Source organism: Petaurus breviceps, unplaced genomic scaffold (genome assembly GCF_028583685.1).
Source record: "Petaurus breviceps papuanus isolate PSGF00001 unplaced genomic scaffold, PetGlider_PUasm1.0 90503, whole genome shotgun sequence".
Taxonomy (NCBI): domain Eukaryota; kingdom Metazoa; phylum Chordata; class Mammalia; order Diprotodontia; family Petauridae; genus Petaurus; species Petaurus breviceps.
The window spans coordinates 681985-708755 of NW_027187265.1; the positions used below are offsets into that span (position 1 = coordinate 681985).

General features: G+C 45.0%; 1 protein-coding gene across 19 annotated transcripts in view; it reads left to right on the forward strand.

The window, feature by feature from the left end:
* The window catches only part of ZNF618 (zinc finger protein 618), a 230063-nt gene that overhangs the window by 180404 nt on the left and 22888 nt on the right, over positions 1-26771 (forward strand). For 6 of the 19 annotated variants that reach the window (XM_069062674.1, XM_069062684.1, XM_069062680.1 and 3 more), the window contains exons 4-10: positions 6782-6859; positions 7772-7810; positions 10792-10890; positions 11752-11787; positions 11898-11975; positions 12756-12845; positions 23010-23261. In XM_069062674.1, the coding sequence (XP_068918775.1) occupies positions 6782-6859; positions 7772-7810; positions 10792-10890; positions 11752-11787; positions 11898-11975; positions 12756-12845; positions 23010-23261 (672 nt within the window). The remainder of the gene's footprint in view (positions 1-6781; positions 6860-7771; positions 7811-10791; positions 10891-11751; positions 11788-11897; positions 11976-12755; positions 12846-23009; positions 23262-26771) is intronic. The other 13 variants (XM_069062686.1, XM_069062688.1, XM_069062687.1 and 10 more) reach the window with 5 other exon arrangements.

Below are 26771 nucleotides of genomic sequence, written 5' to 3' on the forward strand. Positions count from 1 at the left end.
TCCTTCCTTCCTTCCTGCCTTCCTTCCTGCCTTCCTTCCTGCCTTCCTTCCTGCCTTCCTCCCTTCCTCCCTTCCTCCATCCCTTCCTCCCTCCCTTCCTCCTCCTCTCCTTCCCTCTCTTCCTTCCTCCTACCTTTTGTCCTCCCTTCCTTCATTCCTGTCAGTCTTCCATTCACCATGTGTTCTCATTGAAGACATGCTGCCTTTTAGCAATCACCTCTTTTTCTAAGTGTTCCCAAACCATCCCTTTAAGAATGGGTTCTAGGATATTGCCAAGAATTGATGTCAAACTTTCTGACCTTGAGTGTGTGGACACATCTATTTCCTTTTGCTTTTTTTTTTTAATTCCCATCCTTTGTCTCCAGTCATGTGCACCTTTCCCATTAGTTGCTGTTAGTGACTGAAATCCTGTGGGCTAGCCCTTCTGTGCCCTGGGAGATGGCTTATCTGGGGGAACCTGATTAAGGGGATTCCCCAGGTGCTTTCTTATCCTTACCTCACTTGTCTTGAGTTCAACTCCCAGTTAACCAATTTTGTTTTGTCCTTCAAGATTTGAGTAGTTCTGCCTTCTCCTTCATCTGTCGGTGCCATCTCACTTAATCCACAAGGCAATCTTCTCTCTTCTTCGATGATCTTTGAGACGCTCTTTTGTTGGTGTTCCCAGCATTCGTCCTCAGCCTCCTGACATTATTCCTATCCGGCTACTCATTTGTTGTCACCCTCAATTACCCCCGTATAAGTTAATCAATGGATGCTTTTGCTCTGAGATCACTTTTAATCCACTCTGCATATGCCTTGTATTCATGTGGTTGTTTACATGTTGTCTCCTTCATTAGACTGCAAGCTCTTTGAGGTCAGGGACCATTTTTAGCTTTTCTTTATGTCCCTGGCACCTTGCTCAGGACATAGTAGGTGCTTAAGCAATGCTTGTTCACTGTTGACTGACTGTAACCACATAAGCCTCTTCCTCACAGTTCCCCTTTTCTTCCATAGAGTTGTTCATATTTGCATTGTTAGAATAGGCTTCTTAAGGACTTCCTATTTCTTTCCCCTCTAAACTTTTAGCCCATAGAATGCTATCCATCTTTTCTATGATATCTTTGGAATCTCCTTTCCCAGAAATACTCTTTTCTAGTGTACATGCCTCCTCCTTTTTTTAAATCACAAACTGAAATATGGAGTGGTTACTTCCTCCCAAAGTTCCCATGATGTCTAATTCAGTAACCAGTTCCTTCTTGTTGTCATCAGACATAGATTCATAAATGCTGTTGTAGCACAGGGGAAGGGGGCGATTAGTTGTGTGATTAATCTGGGAACAATTCATGAAGGGGGTAAAAATTCTAGAAACCAGGATCTGAAAATGAAAACATTTCAGGAATGTTTTGAAGGATGGGAGTTGTTAGTTAAGTTGTTTGGGGGTTGGGGCTGGTCATGAGTCCTGTCTTCAGATATCTCAAAGGCTGTCATGGAGATGAGGGATTAACCTTGTTTTGGGTGGCTCCAGACAGTAGAGCCAGTGGGTGGAAGCTAAGGGGAATCAGGTTTCACCTTCGTATGAGCCAGAACTTGCCAATAATTAAAGCTAGCCAGAAGCGGGGTGATGGCGAGCTCTCGTCACTGCAGTTATTCAGGAAGAGGGAGGATGATGATCTTTTCAGGATTCTGGAAAAGGGGATTCCTGCATTGCAGGGGGAGGTGGCATTAGATGACCTCTACTTCCCTTAGAGCTTTAAGGTTTCAGGAGGTGTTTTGAGTGGGATGCTACAAGAGAACACTTAGAATGAGTCCCTGAAGACACCTGCAGTCGTCTATTACTCTTAGCAGCTGTTTTTAGGCATTCTCACTCTCCTAGGTAAGACAGCAGAACAGGCTGGCAAGCCTTGGTGCCATTTTCCTGACGTGAGTCTGGTTAACCACCTAGACTTTTGAGGGGGAGGCTCACTCATCAGGAAGAAGGGTACTGCTTTATCTCGGAGCAGCTTTGGGGGAATACCCTGTTCTACCTGGGCAGAACTTTTGGAGCCCCTAAATGCTGGAAGGGACCTCAGCGATTATCTGTTCTAGGTCCCCTCATTCTTTAGATATGGGCAGCTAAGTGGTACAGTGGGTAGAGCAGCAGACCTGGAGTCGGGAAGACTCCTCTTCCTGAGTTCAAATCTGTCCTCAGATGCTTACTAGCTGTGTGACCCTAGGTAAGTCACCCAACCCTGTTTGTCTCACTTTCCATATCTGTTAAATGAACTGGAGAAAGAAATAGCAAAGCGCTTTAGTATCTTTGCCAAGAAAACCCCAGACAGGGTCATGAGTTGGACACAACTGAAACAGCTCAACAACAAAAGCTGAGTCTGAGAGCAAGGAAGTAATTTCTCAGGTTTCTGAACTCAGGTCTATATAAGAGTGCTACAGGGGGATTTATAACCTCTCAGAGTTAAAAGTTTAGTTCAAGCCCTACTCAGAGTATGTGTTAGTTTTAGTGTGAATAAAGGTGTATTTGGGAGGAAGAGACTCCCAAAGAAATGCTGGGGATTGGGGAGGGCACAGTTTGTCAGAAACCAGGAGAGAAAATCCTCCTCTGTGTTCTGATCATTGGAGAGATATGTAGCCCAGGGCCTAGCCCTAGGACTAGCCAGCAATGGGAAAGGCATGTGGTATTGGGAGTCTGGGTTTGGATGCAGGGATGGTAGTTTCTGTGGTCTCTCAGCTTAGCTCCCTGGCCTTAAAGCCTGTGTTTGGCAAGCTAGGCTCCCAGAGACCCCAGGACTGCCAACAGAGATGGAGCATCAGCCAACTGGACAGTAAGATGGGTGACCTTTATAGCGCCTGTCCATTCCTAGCTTGCTGGATTCTTGATTTCCATTGGCATCAGTCTTTCACACCAGCCTGTGCCTTTAGGCAAGAGTTCCCCTGGGCTAGTGTCAAGAAATAGTTCTAGCCAGCAGCTTGGCTGATATCTCAAATACCATTGGCTCAAGTTAGTAGCAGAAAGGAGACTAGATCTCATGTCTCTCAAATCCCTTTCTCATGCTGTTTTCATTCTGCCATTTTTGCTTCCTCTCCATGCCCTCCCTTCCTCTTACTTCCCTTTTTCCTCATCTATTTCTCATCTCCATTCCCATTCTCATCTCCCTCTGTTTCTTCCCTGGCCTTCCTCTGTCCTCTCCCTTTATCCTTAGCCATCTGACCTCAGTTTGCCTACCATGTCCCTCTCCACTACTCACTATTGTTCCTTCCCACTATCACAGACCCAGACTCTCTCTATCACCTGTCTTTCCCATTGCTAGCTAGGCCTGGGCCAGGCCCCTGGGTTGGGCATCTTTGTTGATCTGGGCCCTGAGGAGGATGGGATGCAGGATAGATGAATGAGGAAAAGGTATGTGAGGAGCAGCCTTGGATGAAGATGAGTTTGGAATACTTGGGACGAAAGAGAGAGGGTGAAAGAGGATAAGTGTAGAGAGGGTGAAAGAGGGTGAAAGTGTTCCTTTTGGGTAAACTCACAACCTACTCCCTGGTTCAGGAAAGGGGTGTGGTTTGGGACAGTGTTTTGGTTTGGCCCAATCACTTTATACGCAGAAGGGTGGCCTTGAAGTAGACTCTGTTTTGCTGTTGCTTTTCCAGAGGGACCTCAGAATGGCTAGGCCACAGAAAACAAGGAAACTACCTTGTTTGACACATAGGCCCTTGACCACGTGAGCCCTTGTTTGATTTTGGTTTCGTTTTTGTTAAAGAGCAGAGGAAAAAGACATAAAGTGTAGTTGGTTTGAACTTTTATTTTTATCGTATGGGAGTAAGTAGAACCACCAAGAATCCTTAGGTTTCTTTCATGCTTGGCCTTACTGGATGGAATTGTGAGAGTGAAATTAGAGATCATGGCATCCCTGGAAATTCCCATGGGGAGGCCAGGCATTGTCTGTCAGTGTTTACATTCTGGTGGGTGGGACTGAATACTGTATGTGCACCATCAAAAGCCAGTAGAGTCATTGAATTGCAGGACTGGAAGAAGCCTTTCAGAATACCTACTCTACTATCAGAGAGGAAAATGGAGGTCCAGAGAGGATAGGTCACATAATGAACTAGAAACTGAACTGAGAGTCCAACTGACCGTTCCTGCTATGTCTTCAGTCACTCAGTAAACTTTCATTTAGTACCAGGCACTGTGTTAAGCTCTGGGAATACAAAGAGAGGCAAAAGACAGCCTCCCCAACCCTGAGAGTGGTGACCAGGCTCCCTCGGCCTGAGGCTTTACATTTGCCACCTCAGACCCAAACTGTAGAAACTCAGGTCACTTGGCCCCCATATCAGTGATTTCTGGAGGAGCCTGAGATGTGGCTGAGCTACTTGAAGTTCCTTGGGAAAGTATCAGTGAGTGGGTCCCTGCTTCCCTGGGAGTGTCTGAGGGCCCTGGGTAGTGTCCCAGCTGTTATAGCCTCACAGCAACCCTGAGAAGTAGGTGTTGTTATTTGTCTGCCTTTTACAGATGTGGAAACTGAGCTTGTCTAAGGTCACACAGCTTGTAAGTCTAACTCGGTTCTTCCTGATTCCAAATCCCAGTGCTTAATCCACTGTACCCCCTAGCTGTTGTTAATACAACTCTTCCAGTGCCATGGGATGAAAGTTCTTTCCAGTCTCCATCAGGGGCCAGAAATATCTAAAACCTCCCTCTAGGAAAAAATGTAACAGGGAGAAGTAAGAAAAGAAGGTCATTGAAACTTTTAATTTTTTAGCATTTGGAAATATTTTTATTTCATTAAATATTTCCCAATTACATGTCAAAGAATTTTAAAATTAATTTGTTTTTAATTTTCAGCATTCACTTTCATAAGATTTTGAGTTTTCTGATATAGGCTATACATGTACAATCATATTAAACATTTTCATGTTAGTCATGTTGTGAAAGAAGAATCAGAACAAAAGGGAGAAACCACGAGAAAGAAAAAACAAAAAGAGAAAATAGTATACTTCGGTCTGCATTCATACTCCATAGTTCTTTCTCTGGAAGTGGATAGCATTTTTTCATGATGAGTCTTTTGGAATTGACTTAGATGATTGCATTGCTGAGAAGAACTAAATCTATCAAAGTCAGTCATCGCGCAATGTTGCTGTTACTGTGTACAGTGTTCTCTTGGTTCTGCTCACTCCACTCAGCATCAGTTCATGTAAGTCTTTCCAGGTTTTTCTGAAGTCTGCCTGCTTATCATTTCTTATAGAACAATAGTATTCCATTACATTCATATACCACAATTTGTTCAACCATTCCCCAGTTGATGGGCATCCCCTTAATTTCCAATTCTTTGCCACCACAAAATGAGCAAAGCACTTTTTTTTGCCTCTTTTTTTTTTTGGAGGGCAGGGCAATTGGGGTTAAGTGACTTGCCCGAAGTCTCACGGCTAGTAAGTATTATGTGTCTGAATCTGGATTTGAACTCAGATCCTCCTGACTCCAGGGCCAGTGTTCTATTCACTGCGCCACCTAGCTGCCCAGCATTTTTTTTTAATGCACTGAAGAGGAGAAAAAGTTAGTGAAAAACACAGATGAGCAGGACAGCTTTGAATGTAGCATGTTGAATTAGTATACTTGTGTACTTGGAGGGAGAAGCAAGCTGAGCAAATTGGCAGTTGCATGTACGAGCCATATGGAATTGCTTCTCTTATTTGATGTTTCTTAAATTCAGAATTTTAAAATGAAGCACACATACACAGAGAGGGAAATTTTTGCTGTTCCTGCTCCCCCCAAAAGATTTGTCCAGGTAAAGGTTTGCAATTCATGGGGCTGCCAGCCTCCTTTGTCTGCTCTTTCCCTCCCTCTTTGTGTCTCTGGCTTTCTCTGTGCAGACAGGATTCTCCCTTCCATAGCCTGTCAGTGTCCAGGGGGTGACTTGAGCCATAGTGATTGGGTGCTTTCCTGGCTCTGCCTCAGACCAGGAAGACTATGAAAGGTATTGTTTGTTACCTGAGTAAAGATGTGTTCTGTGTGCAGTAGCAGTTTACTCCTGATTGGCTCCTATGGAGAAAACTAGTCTGAGATTTTCTTGACTTAGTAAAAATGGTATGGCCAGCATTAATAGCAGGGAGTCTCTTAGAAAGGACTTTGTGTTTTCCCCTAAAAGTGTCTTTGGACAGAAATAATAATAACAAACAACAATATCTTGCATTTGAACAGTGTGGTTTTTTTCTTTTCAGTTCTTTCATATGGCATGATAATTTTAAGGTGAAGTGGCTAGAGCAGTTATCTCTTTTACAGAGAGGGAAACTGAGGCTGAGAGTCTTGCCCAAGGTCACATAGCTAGTTCTCATCCTGGAACCAAGACTAGAGACTCTTGTATTCACAAAGGGAAATGTAGCTTCAGACAATATGAAATAGGATGAGAAAAAAATAATAACAGGTTCCCAGCAGGTTTAATTGTGTTTTTGTTTGGAGCACTGTGTACATGTCTTAACCTGCAATGAGACATGTATATGTGTTTGCCCCTGATTGTGGCCCCCAAGTTCCTTCTGGCTAAACAGGGAGGGGAGGCCAGATGGGAGAAAATCCCAAGTTGATGCAGACAAAAGTGTTAATCCACAAATGGATAACTGAGATTGAACATAATTAAAATTTGTTTCTGTGTTCGGTGCCCAAGTGATCCACATGGTCTGGACGCCGCCTCATTCCCAGAACCTCTTCCAGGATGGTAGAACCTGCAGGATTCCTGGACTGGGTCATTCTCAGTCATTCTCCTGCAGCTGGGCCTGGCTATTGATTGCAAACAAAGAGGACCTATCCTTTCCCTTGCTTTTTTCCCAGGGTCCTATGAGTGTGGAATATGTGGAAAGAAATACAAGTATTATAACTGTTTCCAGACCCACGTGCGAGCACATCGAGGTAGGAAGCTTTTCTGCACTCTTGGCCTTGGTCTCAGATTGGTCAAGAAGGAGGGGGGCGAGGATGGTGTGAGAAACTGGTCCCTATGTTTACTTCTCCCCTTCTGCTCCCATCTCTCACCACTTCTCTTTTTGATTCAGCTCCAGCCTCAAATGGGCTCTGTGGTGAGCAAAATAAAGACAGAGCTTTGATCTCTACCTGTCCTCTTGGGGGAGACTGTAGAGAACTCAAGTGTCCCCTGAAATGAAGAGATAAGAGCTTGCCTTCCCAGTTCTGAGCCCTGTAGAATGTGAAGTAGGTAACGGACTGAAGAAACTCAAGGCTATTGAGAGGTGGGAGCCAGCTGACTTGCAATCTGTCCAGCTAATCTGGTAGCCAGTGTAAATGCTGGGTTTGTCAGAGTCTGGCCCAGGATGCCTTTATGGGGACCTGATTAGACTGACAGGGTAGTCTTGCTAGTCTGTCCTGTTCCTTTGACACTTAGGCAATGCCAGAGTCCTCTGTGGTTGGGTACTGAAGCTCCCTGGGGGCAGGACCCATGCCTCACCTCCCCCAGCACTGCCTTTGTTGTACCTAGTACTGGGCCCTGTATGGGTTGATCCTCAATAAGCATTTGATCATGATGGTCCCATGGGCCATATGGCATAGCACACTATATCTTAAGGGAGGGATGAGGGCCTGGAGCCTCTGGGTAAGGACGTTACCTGTGTTTGAACCAAGGAGGGATGTTGAGAAGTGTTAGGGCAATGGAAAGAGGGCTGATGGCAATGGAAAGTGATCTGCTGTCTCCCCTGTCAGAGTAGAGTCAGCCATGCTCCCATGTGCCTGCTTCCTGTGCCTCAAAAGCAGTTTTTTCTGGTCCTCTGCTCTCTTCTCTGTGGACTCATCTGCCTGTCCCACCTTCTCTTACAGACACTGAAGCAGCCTCAGGTGAAGGAGCATCCCAGGGCAGTAAGTATTTTGCTGTCTTCATGGGGCAGAGGGGAGGGGCTGGGGAAGGCTGAGTCTGGGAACCCAGGTGAGGTTGATTCTTGGGAAGATCCCCTCTCTCTTTGCCTGATCTGTATGCCCTGCTATTGAGGAGGTAGCGTCAGGATCTGGGCCTGCTTGTCTGCAGAAAGTGGCTTCCTCTGGCTAAAGCATAGATTACAAAGAGCAGCCACCCTGGGTGGGGGTCCTGACCAGCCTTCCCTTTTGTAGTGGGATTTAGAAGAAGCTGGATTCAGGGTGGGGGCCTGGAGGCTGAGAACCTGAGTTCCCATTGCATTTCTTCAAGTCCATGACCTTATACAATTGGCATCCCCTCTTTGGGCCTCTGTTTCCCCTTTTGTTAAATGAGAGGTTTGAACCGCAGGATCTCCACAGTCCTTTTCAGCTCTGAATCACACAGGAAAGCCTGCAGTCTGTCCTCCTGGAACCCGATGAGGGCACCTTCCGCTGTCCTCCTCAGCCTGCAGTTGTCCTCCCTGCTTTCAATAGCTCCCTTCTTTTCCTGGTCTGTTGATTTGCCTCTGAGTGTATTTAAAGAATTTCCCCATTTAATCTTTCCTTCCTTTGCTATTTTGGGTCTCTGTTGCCTTTCCAGCCCTCCCCTCAATGGCCTGGTTTGTACGCCTCTTGGCTTCCTTTGTGTGAAATGACTCGCTGGTCTTTATGGCCAGAGATATTTTTACCTCCTTGTTTGCTCTTCCCTCCCTCAGTTCAATGTTACTCATTTTTTTCTCCCCGTGCTTATTGTCCTCTTTCCTGGTGCCTGCCCCCACTCAAGCATAGCACATGGGCAACTGCTGCCAACTTCCTACCCAATCACCTCTACTACACAGCTGATCCAATGGCCTGGTCATGGAGTTAGTTAGTCATGCAGTAGAACCCGGAAATGTTAGAGTCAGAGAAGATCTTAAAGATCAGGAATGAATGAGGAGGAAAGGAAGGAAAAAGAAAGGAGGGGAGGGAAAGAAGGGAGGGAGGAAGGAAGGAGGGAGGGAGGGAGGGAGGGAGGGAGGAGGGAGGGAGGGCAGGCATATTATGTTAAGTGTTAAGTGTTAAGCCAGGGCAGCTAGGGTGGCACAGTAGATAAAGCACTGGCTGTAGAGTTGGGAGGACCTGAGTTCAAATCTTACCTCAGACACTTACTAACTGTGCGACTCCAGGCAAGTCACTTCACCCCACCCCATTTCCTCAAAAGACCCAAACCAAAGAAACAAAAGTGTTAAACATGGGCCACGTACATTGGGGCTCACACTCTAATCTGGAGAGGCAGCCCACAAAAGAAGGTTCAGCTGCTGGGTAGATAAGAAGGCCTAGAAATCCTGAGGGTGCCCAGGGTCATAGATCTAGCCTGCATCAGTGTCAGTACTAGAACTCAGGCCCGTCACTGACACATTTCTGGTGAACTTTGGCTCACATCATCAAAAGCGCCGGCAGGTTGCCCCAGCCATAGCTGTTGCCCGCCAAACTTAGCGTAGCAGTCAGGAATGGGGCTGCCAGCTCCCCACATGTAGAACAATTAGTCTCTTTCCCCAAGTGTTTGCTTAAGCACTTAAAGCAGAAGGCTGTAACTGTGATGTGCACATGAATAATGCACTCTCTGTTCCCAAGCTCAATTAATTAAGAGGCAGACGTTCTTTCCTGCAGAGAAAACCGCCTGGTCACCCGTGGCCTTTGTGGTGGGTGGCAGGCGGGTGGCTCGTCCTGTGTTTGGGTTTGTGGTGACTGCCTGTTCCCTGGGAAGGAAGTGGACATGTGAGCGTAAGGCATCCTGCTGGCCACCTGGAAGGGCAGCCTGCAGTGGAGTCAGTCAATGTTACAGAAGCAGCTAGTCTACCACCTTCATTTTTATAGGTTAGGAAACTGAGGCCTAAAAAGGGAATTGACTGGTCCAGAGATGAGGGGAGCTTGAGTCTCCTAACTGGTTGTCAAATGATCTCTCCTCTATACCTCTATTCCTGGTTTCTATTTTATAGGTGAAAAGAAAGAAGACAGGTAGAGGGGAAATGATAGTGAGTCAGTGATCAGGTGGTCTGTTCTCCCTTAGACCCTTCGTGAGCCCCTCCTTCCTGATGGCTCTGAGTCTTTGTAGCCCTGAGTGAACTCTTACAGCAGCTGGAGCTTCTAATACATGATTCAGGACTTGATTCTGGGCTCTTTAATAACAGTAATGACAATGGGTGATCATTCATATAGTGCTTCAAGGTTTGCAAAGCACTTTACAAATCCATTTTGTTTGATTCTCACAGCAGCCCCATGAGATAGATGCTCTTATCCCCATTTTACGGATGGACAAACTGAAGCAAGCAGTGATTAAATGACTTGCTCAGGATCACACAGCTAGCAAGTGTCTCAGACTAGATTTGAACTCAGATCTTCCTGGCTCCAGGTCCAGCACTCTTATCTGCTGCCACCTAGCTGCCTCTGATTGATTAGATCACTAATTAGATCACTAGCCTCTAGCTAGTATTTCTATTTCATTCTTTGATACCTATGAGTCTCACTCTCCCCGCATAGACTGGGAGGTCCTTGAGGTCAGGAATAGATTTCTGGGCTGGCAGTTTTCAGTTAAAAAAAAAACTGGCTCAGTAAATTCTTCCAGACTTCAGTGCTTCTTCATTGGAGTTAAACAGCAGTTCAGGGGAGGAGAGGATTCTGTAGTCAGAGGTCAGCCAATATCCTCATAGTTCCCATAGCCTTCAGGAGTGGCATTGTCAGGTAGCAGAATGGCCTGGGGACATTTTCCATGGGAACCGTAATTTAAGTGATGGGCATGGTATAGGACAGTGGTGTCAGATTAAAATAGAAACGGGATGCTAAAACATAACTAAAGACTCTCAAAATAACTACTATTAGCCTGAGCCTCTCCCGACTGAGGTCAGCTGGCATGCTGTTCCCATCCCTGAATAGCCAAGATTTTCACATTTCCTGTTTTCCCTCTACTGCTCCCACAGACAACTTTAGGTACACATGTGATATCTGTGGGAAGAAATATAAATATTACAGCTGTTTTCAAGAGCATCGAGACCTGCATGCTGTGGATGGTGAGTGGGGCAACTCCTTCTGTTTTGGGGCTTTCCTGGGAAGGATTCAGGGCCACCCCTTTCTGGTGCAGGGTAGCCATGAGTTACTCATGGCCTTTCTCCCCTGCATCCTTCTAGAAAAGTTGGTTCATAACAGGATCTCTCCTCCATTCCTTTCTTCTTCTCCTCATTGTCTCTCCTCTTTTCTGTCATCTTCCTTCTCTCTCTTACCTGATTTTCCTCTCAGTGGTTATTTCTTTAAACCATCTGTCCCCCTCTTCCCCTGCCCATGACAGTTGTTGAACCCTGGCCTAGAGGGCAGTGCTGGCTCTAGGCCAAGACAGAAATGAAGACAGAAGAGATGCCCCTCCCTCTTGAGTGGTGACCACAAATAAATAGTACATTTGTTATGTGTCTGTGGGATGCAAAGTGATGGGCTTCTGGTCCCATGCAAGAGGGGGAACATGAGTGTGACCCCCATGGGAGGCAGGGTGATCTCAGGAAGATATCCTCATGAGGAGGGAGCAAGGTCTGATCTTGATTGTGTTGGATTGAGGGCATCATCATATCCCAGCCAACATTTCCCCCAGTCCTTGTCCCCTGACTGGAGGTCTGGAGTGTTGAGATAGGTCCTGGGACCTGGTTTGGTGATACCCTTTCTGCTGCCCCCCCTTCCTCATCCCAGTTTTCTTGGCTTCCATTTAGGAAGCTGATTATTTCAAGAGCGGTGAGGTTCCCAAGAGCAGGTTGGTGGTTGTGGCCCAGGTCATTGGGATGAGGTGCCCCTTAGAGAATCAGAGCCCTTTTCCTGGGTGAAATAATAGCACTCATTTGCTTCCTTCCTTCCCTCTGCTACTGCCGTCACCTCCTATCCGGGCTCAGTGTTTAGTGTCGAAGGAGCCCCTGAAAATCGGGCAGGTAAGTCCTTGGCCTCTTCTTCCCCTGTTCCTCCCCTCTCCCATGACCAGGGTCCTGGCCCTTGCAGAGTGGCATTCTTGGGAAGCTAAATGACATTTGTTCTCCTGCAGACCCTTTTGATCAATCCGTCGTGGCCACAGATGAAGTAAAGGAGGAGCCTCCAGAGCCATTCCAGAAAATTGGGCCAAGTATGCTCACCTGGGAGGGAAGGTTCAAGGGCACAGTGGGGGTGGGGGGGTGAGTGGTCCCTGTGGTCATGGCCAGCCATCCAAAGGGGATTCTGCAACAAGTGCTATAATGTAATATAACATAAAAGTAGTTGGGGGGGTGGTATAAAGGAGCCAAGGCAGGTCAGCAGTGCCCACTACTAGGTGCCAAGGCCTGATCTTGCTTTTCATTTTGTTAGTCATCTTTCCAATGTAAGGAATTGGCCAGCAGGTGAAACACTGCTGGACCTTGATGTAGCTATCACATTCTGTCTTGGGATGTTTCCTTGTCTTCTATCTTCAGGTGATTAGTAGATAAAAATAAAAAGGGGAGGGAGGAAAAGAGAAAGGCGGGGGAAGATCTTTGAAATTTTGCAAAGAGAACCAACTTTGAGGTGCTGCTACCTACAAGCTTTGGAATAAAGGAAGGGAGGGAGAAAGGAAAGAATTAATTTTATTGTTTGCTTACTGTGTGCCTGGCACTATGCTGAGGGCTGTGGCATAGAAATACAAGCAAACAAGACAGTCCCTGCTCTTGAGGAGCACATAGTATGGAGGCCTGATTCCAGGACAAGTCGAGTGAAATCTCTTCCGTCAGAGCCTGGCACCCCTAGGCTCTGGGAGTGGGGAGGGTGAGGACACTGGGCGTGATGGCCAGAGTGGAGGCAAGATGACGTAGAGTTCCATATTCTCCTGTAGTAGGAAGGAGTTGATGTTGGGAAGGTGATGACTCTCCCCACCCATTTTTGTTCTTTTCCACAGAAACTGGTAATTACACCTGTGAATTTTGTGGCAAGCAGTACAAGTACTACACCCCTTACCAAGAGCACGTGGCCCTTCATGCCCCCATCAGTGAGTATCTGCCAAGGGTGGCAAGGAGGGTGGGCCGGTATTGTGGTCTTGGGTTGGGAATTCACTGTCACTGACTGTCCTGGGGGGAAGAAGCCAGCAAGGGGATGGGAGCGTGTGTCGGGTGGCACCTGCTGGTGGTGGAAGTGCCGAAGATGAGACTGATCCTAGCACCATCCTTTCCTCCCCGCTATGCATGTGACACGGAGCCACCTTGTGGCAGGACGTTGTCATAGCTGGCAGTTTCCATTGCTGTGAATTCTTAGCTCACCTGGTATTAGGCAGACCACCTTGAAGCACAGCATGGGGTTCAAGTCAGAGGACCTGGTTCAGATTCTGATTCTACTATTTACCTGTGTGACCTGGGGCAGATTTCAGTTTTCTCATCTGTAAAATGAAGATGTTGGACTAGATGATTTCTGAGATTCCTTGTGCTTCTGTGTCTGTGATCTGTGATAGGAGCCTGGGGGACCTTTGGCTTTTCTCTGGGGCAGGAGAAGGGAGAGGAAGAGGAGTGACCTCATTCTTTGGCCTCCCTTGCTCTGGGGCTGCCCAGATATATACAATATGGCCCTTAAAGTTTAGGTGCCATGGATGTGGCCATGAACCCTTAATTCCTAAAAACCAAAGCTCCTTACTGTGCTGTGAGTTGGCTTAGCAAGTCTCCTGGGAGGAGAACCCTGGCAGCCTCTGTCAGGAGATCATTAGGATGGAAAGGACCTTGGGGGTCATTGGTCCACTCTTCTGCCTACATGTAGGAATTCTCTCTGAGCCCTCCCAACAGGTGATCATTGCTTCCAGACTGTGCAATAGAGGTGACCTGGCTTTCTGGCCGGGCTTGTGGGGGGCCCTTTGTAGGTTCTTAAGGCCTGTCTCTCCTCTTCTTCCTCCTTTCTTCCTGATGGAAGCCTAAGCCACAGTGGGCACATTTCACGTTCACTGATTCAGAGCTGAAAGCAATATTAGAGACTGCTGACTTCAACTCCCTCATTTTGCAATTGAGGAAACTGAGACCTAGAGAGTTTAAGTGATTTGCCCAAGACCACACAGCTATTATCTGAGGTATAATCTGGAACCAGGTCTTCCTAATTCTAGACTCAGTGCCCTTTAGTCTAAAACAATGCTGAGCCACCCTGATATCCCAAACCCCTTTAGGACCAGGGCTCTGGAAACTTATCCTGTGGTTGTACTCATTGAATGGAGTAAGGGGACAGTTTGTTGTAGCAGAAAAGACGGTGATGGGCAAGCAGGAGCCCTGTGTTTGTGTCTCATCTCTGCTATTCATTTGTTCCCTATCCTTGGGCAAGTCACTTCTTTATGTACCTGTTTTCACACATGTAAAATAAGAATATTAGAATAGCTGATCTTTGGGGTTTTCTCCATCTCTAACATTTTGTGATTTCCTCCTCTTCTCTCTGGCCTGTGTTTGATAGATAAAAATGTCTGATCCCTAGAGTGGTCTTTGTCTCATTAACCCAGCTAGGGGCATTGGGCTTGAAAGGTCCCTCTCTTCTTTTCACAGGGGTGGGTTCTGATTGTGACCTTCTGCCCTCTGGAGCTCTTGGGCATGGGCTACTACTTCAAGCATCTTGTATTATGTCTTTGTTCATCTTTCCACCTGATACCATTTTTCCTCTTTGCCATTCTGGGTCAGGGTTACTCAGAGTCTGAAGCTTTGTGGTTGGTAGACAAGGGGCATTAAAGCCTGTTGGACTTTCATGCCTTGTAAATACAACAAAGATGTTCCTAGTTGTACTTAGGCATCTAGAATACACCTCTTACATAGAGATTGTTGGTCAGGAGGGTTCTTGGCATTTCCTTCTAGGGCTCTGGGGAAATTGGCCCTCTGGTTGCCCCACCTCCCCTTCCCTGTCATACATGTGCTAGCTCTGACCCCCATATGGGTATTATCACATAGGTGTATTGGTATTAGGGATGGGAGTAAAAGAGGTGTGGTAGTGACATCTTCTCCCTCCCCAGGGTAGCCTTTGTCCTATGACAGTTGACAGAGAGTTGAGAAGGAAAGAAGACTGGAGATGTTGACCATGATTCCTAGGTGTGAAAAGGGCAAAAGGTGCCCTTGGATGAAATCTAACCTACTTGGTATGTTGTTTTTTGGTCTGTCATGATACCATTGAGTACAGGGATGGCATGAGACTAGGGATGAGAACTGTAATCTAAAGGTAGTAAAGCCAATTTCTTTACCTTCCATGACAGTGGGCTGTCCAGACCAAGCCTGGTGGAAAGTGGGGATTGCTTCCCCAAGAATTCCTAACTAGAGTCTTCAGATCAAAATCTTTTCCATGGTGTGGTGGGAGGTTCAGGTAAAACCATACCTGGAAGGAAGGCTTTAAGAAGATAGCAGACAGGGTACATGCAGGGGAGTCTGGGAGCAGAAAACCCAAAGGCCTCTGTAGAGGGTGCTGGATGAAGCAGAGGGTTTAATAGAGAGAGGACTGGGTTTGCACTGGAAGATGTCTCTTGGACACCCAGCTTACTACCTATATGACCTTGGACAAGACACTTGACTTCTTCATCTGTGAAAGGAGGGGGTTGAACCAGGTTCTTTAAGTCCCTTTCAGCTCTAACTCTTAGGATCCTATGGTTCCCCCACTCCTCTAATAGTCAGCTCCTTCTGCTGTATTCATGTCATGAGGGAAATGTGCAGGCTATATGATCATCCATTGCAGCAGTGACTGTGCAACAGGGACCCTTGTCTGATGTTGTCCTTTCCAAGAGAAGAAGGGCAAAAGTCTCCCACTCAGGTTGTGCTTCAGATGCAGGGAAGGGAATCAGTGGATAGCACAGCGCCAAGGGCCGTGGATAGCAAAGATGAAAGGGCCCATCTGGTGAGGATGGCACAGTGAGCTAGCTTCTTTGTGCATGTCTATAAAGGCACAAATGCTCATTCATGCATATGCATCAGGGCTTACCGGGCAGAGGATGTCTGTCAGTGCACAGAAGGTTTCTGTCTGTGTGCTGGACAGAGTGTCTGTGTATATCAGTGTCCATTGGGCAGAGGTTACCTGTGTGTCATTACTCACTGGGAAGCAGAAATCTGCATATCGGTGCCTACTGGAAAGAAGGGATCTATCCATTCCCATCAAATAGCGGATATCTATCGGTATCAGTTTCCATGAGGAAGAAGGGTATCTGCTCATACTGCTGGACAGAGGCTATCTCTGTGCCCACCCAGAAGAAGGTGGCTTAGTAGTTTCCACTAGACAGAGGGCATCTTTCAGTTTCAAATCGCATGTCTATTGGACAGTGAGTATCAGTGCTTGTCGGCACCCAACAACCAGTGGGCATCTGTATGTCAGTACCTGCTGATGTCTCAGTACCTGTCAGGCAGGTTGTCATCTTCACATGGCAGTGTCTGCTAGGCAGATGGCATCTGCTAATGTCTAGTAGTTAGAGGACCTCTGTGTGGCAGTGCCCTCTGGGTAGAAAGCATTTGGCAGTATCCAGTAGACAATAGGATACCAGGGGTTCCAAAGCCTGGACTTTGGCCTGTAGCTAGATGGTATAGCTGTGAGGTTCATGTAGGGAGAGGAGACTTAATGCCCAGCTCTCCCCAAGATGATCTTGGGAAGGTTTTCTTGAGCAAACTTTATGGTGATGGGTGGGGAGAGGTGATTGTCTAGGAGGATCTATTACTCTGTTACAACAGTGTGATTGGGGATAGGAGAGTTGGCCTTCCATGAGGGAATGACTTTGCTAGGTTCCTCTTTCCTCGGCTAATTCCCATTCCCAACAAAGACCTCTTTCCTATTGGCAGAATATTATACATCCTGGGATTTTCTGTAAACCAGTACACAGTACCCTCTCCCCACTTGCGCAGTGACCCTGGGCCCTGGGAGCTGGCAGATTTGGGTCTCTCCTGGGTGCTCCCTAATGGAGCAGTTGGGAACATCTGCTAAGGGCCTAAGGAGGGGAGTATGTCCAGAATGTGTTTACACTCAATTAATTTTTAATTATGTCACTTAATAAAGTTGTTAATCAACTGAGAATGTGCCTTGTCTTTATTTCTTGAGAAGACCTCTGCTTCTGTCTTTCTCATTCACTTCCTCTCCTCCCCTCACCCCGTTTCCAACTTTATTCAGCTATCACTGGCAAAACCTGCTTCCTCATAGGCCCTATCCCTGTGTCTCTGCAGAACCCTAACCAACCAGAGGGTTTTCATCAATGTCTCAAACAACTCATTGTGTGTCTTTGGGCAAATCATTTCCTCTCTTGGGCCCCATTTCTTTACCTGTAAAATTAAATGGATTGTACTATATGCTTTCCAAGATCCCTTCTAGCTCTGAGATTCTAGGAGTCTAATGAACAGATTGGGGGCTAGTCTAGGTGCCACACCATTTCTTAATTGTCCAAAGGAAAAAGTTCCTTTGGAAACCAGTTCTTCATAGTTGCCTTTTTATTCTTCTTTCCTCCTCTTCTACTGGGACACAGCCATGTGTCTAGACATGGTCTTCTCCTGGGCATTTGGGGACACTTCTTGATCAGTGCCTTCTCTTTGGGGGTGGGGACTTCCCTTTGCTACTCTTGCAGCCTCAGGCAGATTAGGGTTCTGGGTTCTTATTCTCTCTTTCTTCATTGGCTTGAACTGAACCACTTTCTGGGCATGGTGGAGAGGCTCATTTGACCATCTCTTGTGGGCCACATCCCTCATCAAACTCCACACCCTTAGAATGTGTGCTGTTGCAGCATGCTGTCTTCAGAAATCCACTGTTGCTTGCTCAACCTCTTTCTTTCCCAGCTTCATAGTGAAGTTTGATAGTGGTCCTCTTTCCCTGAAATCCTGAGAACTCTCAAGGGGAAGACCTGGTGTCTGATCTAGTTATTCCAAAAACAGTCATGGAAGGAGTGAAATGACCTAGTCTTTTGTGTCCTGGTTCTCCAGAGCTTCTCAACTTCAGGAGTGGGGTGGGATGTTCTCTGTGGGCAGCTAGGTGGTGCAATGGATAGAGTACTGGGTCTAGAATTCTCACACACTTAGTAGCTGTGTGACCCTGGGCAAGCCACTTAGCCCCATTTACTTCATTTTCCTCCTCTGTAAAATGAGCTGGAGAAGGAAATGACAAATCACTCCAATATCTTTGCCAAGAAAACCCCAAATGGCATCATGAAGAGTTGGACATGACTGAAATGACTCAGCAAGAAGAAGGAATGACCTCTCCCTAGCAGTTTTTATCATAGTTTCTAACCCTGCTTTCTATAGATCAACTCCCATTGGACAGACTATCAAGAATTTCTGCTCTCCTTCTAGCCCCTGTCATCCATCTTTCCAGTCACCCACTCAATCTGTCATCTCTTCTCTCCCCTTTTAGTTTTAGGGAGAAGGGAGATCACCTGTTATTTAGCCTAGGGAATGGATGCATCCCTTGTCACCTCTAAATTTTAGTTCTCTAATTTCCTTCAGAATTCAGCTCAAGGACCACCTTCTGTATGTGCTACGCCCCCCCCCCCCCAAATACCTTGTGTTTCTTTTGTACATAACATGTATATGTGCATGTGTTGTTTTGCCCCATAGAATGTGATCTCCTTAAGGGCAGGAACTTTCATTTTTGTATTCCCAGAACCTAGCACAGTGCCCAGCACATAGTAGGGATACGAATAGGGACTGAACCTGTGATTTCATTGCTAAAGGGAACTCCCAGAACTGTCATTTAGTAAATACTTGTTGTCTGATTGAGAAAACTGAAGGGGGCATGATAGCTATCTTCAAGTATTTGAAGAATGTCATATGAAAAAGATTTCTTTTGACTCTTTGGCCTAGAAGGCAGAACAAGGAGCAATCAGTAAAAGTTGCAGAGAGGCATGTTAAGGCTTGACTACAGGGAACACTTACTGGTCCAGAAGTGGAATGAGATGCTTCAGATAGTCCTTCATTGGAGGGAGCGGAGCCCAGACAGCTACGTGTCGTGTGTGTTATAATGGGAATTTTTTTGGGGGGTATGGATTAAATTATATGGCTGCTAAGGTTCCTTCCAGCTCTAAATGCTATGAGTCTTTGTTATCCTATTTTCCCCATAGGAGCATGAGAAATAGACCGTGTAATTTAGAGATGACGAGTTTATGTGCTCCTGTCTGTCTGGAAAACCAGATAGAGACTCAGATGTCAAAAGACTCAGGCACGTTGTTGCATGAGTACAAGAGACTTAATCTAGAACCAAGCAGAACTCTCCATTTAACAGGATGGCCAAATAATAGCTTCTTTTAATGGAGTTCCAGAGTAGGAAATTCTCATTGGGTTGGGTTTTAGTGATCTCCTGGAAAGAAGCATGTATGATGTTAGTGATTTGTCCATTGTCTCTGAGGTTGGTTAGAACATGGGTTTTTAATCTCTTATGTCATGGACCCATTTGGCAGTCTAGTGAAGCCTAGAGCCATATTGTTACCTACTTTCATCATTGAAGGAAAAAGAAAATTGTAGCTACTGGTTAATGAAGATAAAGCTGTAATGTTTTTCCTATCCAAGTTCATAGACACCCTGAAATATATCGAAAGACCCCAGATTAAGAACCCCTGGTCTAGAGAAAGGAAATTAGGGATAAGCATTTCTTCTAAAGCACTTGAAAAGAGTTGCTAGTCCCAGGAGAAGGGGAGGGGGGAGGGAGTAGGTAGCTTGGGCTGAAGCTGTTGAATAATTGTTGGGGGCTTCCATCTTTCCATCACAAAACCCAGGTGTCATTGTGGATAGAGAAAGAGACTGCAAGAGATAGATTTACCAAGTGATATCTGATCTAAGGGTTTGACCAAAAACCCAGTTCCATGAGTCCTAGACAGATTTGGAGGAATGTAGAAGAAAAGGCAAGAGGGCTGGCTAGAAGAAGGCAGGACTCTTTGGTATCAGTCAGCTATGAGTTCTTTTTTTTCCTTTTTTGGAGGGGGAAGGGAGGACACTTGGGGTTAAGTGACTTGCCCAAGGTCACAAAGCTAGTCTTCTTGACTCCAGGACCAGTGCTCTATTCACTGTGCCACCTAGCCACCCTATAGGTAACTCCATTTAATTAAGGAACCAGAAGTGCACTGAACTGGGAATTCGGAGACATGAGTCATAGTACTGGATCTTTAATTGACTGGTTCTGTGGACCTTAAGCAATTCATGCTACCACCTTGGGATTAGTCTCCTTTTAAAATAAATTATTTTTATTTACTTTGTTAAATATTTCCTAATTATGTGTAAAAATATTAATAAAATTTTGAGTTCTAAATTCTTTCCCTTCTGCCTCTTTTCCCTCTCTGAGAAGCCAAGCAACTTGATATTTTCATTCAACCATGTTGCAAAAAAAAACACAAACAAAATAAAACAATAAAAATAAAAATTTTTAAAAGTATGCTTCAGTCTGCATTTAGCCTCGGGAGCTCGTTAGGTCTCTCTCTCTGGAGGTGTATAACATTTTTCATCATGGGTCCTTTGGAATTGTCTTGAATAATTGTCTTGATTAGAGTAGTAAGTCTTTCATCCTTAGAATATTTCTGTTACCATGTGCAATATTCTCCTGGTTCTGCTTACTTCACTTTGCATCAGATCATGTAAGTCTTCCCGGGTTTTTCTGAAACCATCCTGCTTGTCCTTTCTTATAGCACAATATCTTTTCATCATATATCATATGATATCATATACCACAACTTGTTCAGTTAAGCTTAGTCTGTACAGTAGGGATAATAGTTCTTGCCTGCCTACCACACAAAGTAGTTGTGAGGATTTGAGGATTTGATGAGGGGAGAGTTGTAAAAAAATTTGGAAAATTATGATATGATGGTAAATATTATATTCTCATACACTTCCCAGGACTCAGTGAATTAATGTTGCTACTTCTAAAATGCTGACCTTTGGTTTTCTATACTTGGTGAACTTAAATTTGTAGAGTTAACCATCGTATTTATTCTGCAGTTATTTAGATGTGAGCATGTTTGCATATATATCACTTTTTCTGAATGTTCATAAGTATTATAAGTAACTCTCCTTCTTTCTTCTGAAATTCACCATCATTTTCTCTTATCCTCTTCTGTGCCAGATCCCTCCCCCTTGCAAAAAGCATATGTTCCCCACAAGTGTGGGCTACAGTTGCTGAAGGGCAGAAATGAATCTCTTTTGAGAGATAAATAGAACATAAATTACTTGGGGTAGAACTCCCCATTTAATAAGAAACTTTGGGAAAACTGGAAAGAAGTTGGGCAAAGATTAGGTTTAGACCAACACTTTATACCATGTACCACAATCATCTCAAAATGGAAATGAGAGATGAGAGCAAGGGGATTTCAAACCTCCCTGCCCCCATCTCAGTAAAGGTGGAGCTAGTTTAACTCATGTTCTCCCCAAACCTAGATTCTAATCCCAATTCTGCCTCTAAATCACCCGGTGATTTAGATTACTTCTTTCTGGGACCTTGGTTTCTTCATTTACAAAATGGGTGATTTGGATCAGATTATCTTTATGGTCTAACTCTGACATTCATTGAGCCAAAATCTACTTTTAGAAGGCATGGGAACTGTTGAGATTCTTAAAATTAAATCCATGACACCTACCTCACAAACTTCTGGCTGAAGTGAGGAGATGGCTTCTAGTCACCTGCCTCCTCAGGGATGTAAAGCTATTCCTCTTCATGGGAGAAAAAAGATAACAGTTTGTTGATACTAGAGGAATGAGGTGGGAGCTAAGTAAGGCCCCTGGAATAGTTTGGGACCCCAGGTATGGAAGAGGAAGTTAGGTGTCTTAGACTGATGCTGTGAAAAATTGTAAGTGCTTATCAACTTGCTGCCACTAAACTCAACCATTACTGTGGACGGGAAAAAATATGGGCCACACAGATTCTTTCATAGGTAAGTTGAGATAGGAAATGTTTGAATTTTAATTCCCCATAGGTGTCAAGTAACCTTATGCCCAGTCAGCACCCAATCAGGGAAACCTAGCGGTATTACCAGAAGTGTTAGATACATGAATGTCTTATGACTAGAACAGCTGTCTTGTCAAAAAGAGGAATATTGAGTCCTAGAATACATGGAGACCACTTCCTACTCCCACCCCCTGCAGGGTAGTTTTCTTCACTGATATGCTCAGAAGTGATCTGAATACCATGGACTAATAAAATAATAACAAAAGAGAACAACACTGTGAAATAATTCTAGATCAGGAATTGTATCAGTAGAACCCTCTTAAATATCTACAGGTCAGCCATGTAGAAAGTAACCTCCTCTAAGAGCAGGGCCTATTTTGTTTTTCTCTCTTTTTTTTCCAGCACCCTGCACATAGTAGGTTCCTAAAAAATACTCATTGAATTGATTTGTTGACTATCAGCCTGAATATCCTGGTTATGGTTGCTTTAGGAAACTGCCCTGTGATGGGTCTTTTCCATGGAGGACTGTGTGGGACACACATTCCATCTCTTTCTTTGAGACTAATAAGTACAGAGAATTCATTCATAAGTGTCCACATCTCAAGGATAGATGCTAGGGCTAAGAGACTTTTTGAAGATGATTAGTGTTTTGTGCCAATGTTAAGTTCTGGATGCCCAGCATCCTGTTAACCAGGAAAATGTTAGGAACTCCTAGAAGTGAATTGACTCTTACTGCAGGACTTTTTGAGAATCAGAGGGTGCTCTGGATTTATGAGAATTGTCATTCACATCTCAGTGGTTCTCCTTTCCAAAGACTGTGCCTTCTAGGCCCTTATATGCTAGAGACCAGGGACCGATATTCTCTCTCCTGATTGTGACCTTTTGTATCTTTTCATTTGAACTTAGTTATGGGGAAATAGTTGTAGGTTTCTAAGCATGCTGACTAAGAGATCTTCTTTCCCACTCCTTTCGTTACTACTGTGGAGATCAAACCCTATTTACAAGTGGTTCTACCCTCCCTTTTCTCCACCTACCCCAAAATAATTGCTTGGCTAGAATGCAGAGAGTACTTCAAAGCATGGTCCTATGATTCTAAGTAACTCAGGCTTCCCTATAGAAAGGGGTATGGGGGAGGGTTCCTTGTCATTTGTCAGGGAATGAGGAGAGGGGGTAGAATTTGGTGAAGCCATTCCCAGCTCTTTGCCCTTTTGGGGGGTTTGTTGGTGGGGGAGGCCATGGTCATAAGAGGCTGCCAATCCAAGATGGCGGCACAGCCCACAGGAGAGCCTCGGGCAAGCCGACATTGAGGACCCGATCCTGCCAGGTACCTCCGCTGGGTGGGAGCCGTCTGACGAGCCCGACACTAGTTCTGAGTGTTCACATCCAGAGTTCTCTCGATCTCCACTCTTCATGGCAGTGAAGACACAGGCGAGCCAGTCGGGCAAAAAAACACCAGCTTCCATAGTCCGGTGCTCCACCCTTCTACAACGCACCTCCTCTGGTGCCCCTCCAGCCTCCCAAACCCAGATGTTCCGTGCTCCAAATTCCGGATCCCCAGGAAGCAAGGCAACCACAGGTACCAATGGCTTTTGTGCCCTCAACTTTCTTAACTGTTGGGTGGGCTTTCCACCTCTGAAGTGATCCCTGCCTTTTTCTGCACCCATCCCAGTCTTAGATCGAATTCCATTGCTACACATAGCAAAAGGGAATGGAAGTGAAGTCTCCGGCAATGTGAACTATCAATAAAGAGACCAGCAGCCGCCAGCCATACCTATTTCCTGAGGAAAATCTTTGATAAGACAAGACTAACTATAAGGGCGGCAATAAATCTGGTTTAAAACCTGGTGTCCTGAGCTAATGGGAAACACTTGGACTAAGAACTTTAGTGAAAATGATCGTTTATTGTGTTTGATAAAAGTTGATGAAAGATCAGCCAGTTGGGAGAAAGTCCTTGTGCTAACATGTCAAGTTTTCAACCTAATGATTTGCTTTTTTAACTGATGGTTCCAGCCCTCATTAGGGGCTAATAGACCATCCAAACAGGGCTTGATAAGTAGCAAGTGATAAAAATGTGCTTGTGTTTACACACTTTGATTCCCAAGGTTATTTTTTAGAAAAACATCCTTTTGATGTGCTCAGAGTCTTTAATGAGGACAGCAGTTTAATAAACCATTAGGTTAGTAATTATTCCAGCTCCTGGCAGTTGTGAAAACACAGTGGCTGTTGTGTGACATTTTCACAAAAACTGGCATAAATGGTTATTATAAACAGAATTCTGAACAGAGGAAATTTCTCCTATTTGACCATTACTGATGGATATTAGGTCAATCAAGTTAATTATATAAATTCATTTATAAAGCAGGCATTTATTAGTCTCCTACTATATGCTGGCACTATATGAATATGGCTTAAAGGATACATTATCATAATACTGGAAATCTTAGGATTCACCATTTCTCTAAATGAAGGTCACTCAGAGAATGTGTTTTCTAGCAAAAAAAAAAAAAGAAACTTCTGTTTAAGTAATGAACAGTTTAAAGCAGGTCAGTGGAGTGAACTTGGTGGTCAGCTATGACGTGACCAGCAAAGGTGGATTGACTTGTATGCATTGTCAACTTTCTCATGGACTGGGTTGAAGATGACTGGGTCCTTGAGAAAGGAAATCCAGATATTTAATCTAAAGGGTGTTCAGTTCATTTAACTGTGGGGGTGGGCCAGAGTATATCCATGGGTATCTGTTTAATCAGTTGATATTTTCACACTTTCTTTCCTAACTTTGGTCTGAATGAAATTACAGGTGATTTCTTACCCTTTGATCAGCATCAGTGTTATGACTTCCTTATAACCATATCTTTTTGTTTTAGAGCCAATTTTATTCTTTACCTAAATAATTGCTCTGGGTTCACTTTATTAATGAGGCAGTAAGAACAGAATATTCATTGAAATGGAATTTGCCGTCGACTTTTCCCTTTGTGTTTGTGTATCCCCAATAGATTCAGGCACCACCCCACACTACACCACACCCCACTCCCAAAGAGGGAATGATTACAGCTGATCCTGGTTTCAAAGAAATTATAATAGAGAATGAGTCACTCTCCCCTCCCCCAAGAATTGGGTTTTTATTCCACCCTCCTCTCCAACAACTTGATGCAAAGTCCTACTGTATCCTTTCCTCCACTGTATTCTGTGTCACTTGTAGCCTGAAGACCTTTATGGACAGTCCTTCTCAGAAGCGGGATTTCCATGTGAGTCCCATTGCAAAAGGGACTATGGCAGGGAGAGGAAGGTGTGTAGCAGGGTGCCTTGAAATGTAGGTTCTTGATAGTTGCTTTGATGGACAGTGGGAGTCTTGACTTTTGTGTTCTGTAGTTCCTCATCTGTAAGATGAAAGGAGTTGATGGGGAAGAAAGCAGGAAGAAGGGTCTACTATGTGCACTGTGTTAAGTGCTATAAAAATACTTTTTCATTTGATCCTTACACTAACCCTGGAAGGTCGGTGCTATTATTATGCCCACTTTAGAGTTGAAGAAACTGAGGCAGACAGAGGTGAAGTGATTTGCTCAGGGGGCATGTACCTAATAAGTATTCGAGGTAAGATTTGAACTCAGGTCTTCTTGAATTCAGGTCCAGCACTTTATCCACTGCACCACCTAGCTGCCTCTGTTACTTCCTCATCTGTAAGACAAGGGGTTGGATATAATGCTATCCAAGGTTCCTTCCAGTGCTGACATTCTTTGATTCTGTTCTCAGTGCCTACTACAGAGTGGGCTGTAACTATGTTTTCGCAACTAGTGGGGAGAGGTTGGAACAGGAATTAAGAAATATTGTCTAAGTTCCCTGGCAGCTGAGTGTTAAATAAACCCTATAGGAGGACACCTCCCCTTCCTTCTCCCTGCCTTCCTTCCGTGGGGTAACTGCTGGAATGACTTCAGCTGATGAAGCTAATAACTTTGTTGCTACTCTGGATACAGTATTTTCTCCTCTCGCCCAGTGGTTCCAGCCCTAGCGTCCTCTTAACTTAGAATCCTTGAGAAGTTTCATCAACTTTAGAACCCAGTGCTGAAGAGTTAACTGACCCACTTGCCAGTTGCCCCTCTCTCTTTCTCATTCCTTCCTCCTTCTTCCACTTCCTCCTTTCAACTTTTTCCAACTCTTTGGAATGTCCCTTCAGAGAAGAGCTGGGGGACCCCAGGAAAACTTCCTGGACTGAGAATCAGAAGACCCAGGTCTTCTCTGGGCCTCTCTCAGTGTGGCCCTGGGAGAATCCCAGCTCTTTTTTGGCCCTTAGTTTCTTCATCTGTCATGGTATGTATTAGATGATGATTTCTATTGTGTAGTAAGTTGCCATTTTAAAAGTGTTTTTTAGTTTAAAGATTTTCAACTTGTGTAGGGCAGGTGATTTTTTTTTCTTATTTTACATGTGGGGAAACAGAGGCAATGGGAGGTTGTTACTTCTTCCAGGTCACCCAGCTACTAAGTGGCAAGGGTGGGGTGAGAATCCTAGGTCCTATCACCCACAATCCAGTGTTCTTTCTATGCCAACTACCTCCATATCATAGAATCATGAATCTAGAAAGGAATCTTTGGGTCCTTTTTAACCCCTCCCCCCTCCATTTTACAGATGAGAAAATGGAGAGCCAGAGAAGTTAAGTGATTTGCTAAAGTTCCCTTGGCTAGTAATTAGCAGAGGATTTGAGCCCAGTCCTTCTGACTCCATATCCAGTCCACTAGTCTGCCTCTAAGATTTAGAATCCCTACTTGGCCCTTTCTGACTGGGCCTGTCCTACCACTGAGACCTGGCCACCTGGAAAATGGGCACAAGATGGGAAAGTTGTGTCATAACATTTCTGCTAATCAGCTGACATCTTGCTGAGGGACTGCTAAAGAGCTATTCTGTAGGCCAGTGGTGATTTAATTGATCATATGCCCTTCCCACTCTCTGTCTATATTCCAAGGCTTTGCTACCACTCTTGGGTTTTAGGGGCCACAAGGACCCCTGCTTCTCTTCCTCTCAGCATCTTCCTTTAAAGAGCAGTGCTGACCAATCACCATCCTTTCTCTCTCTCTCTCTCTCTCTCTCTCTCTC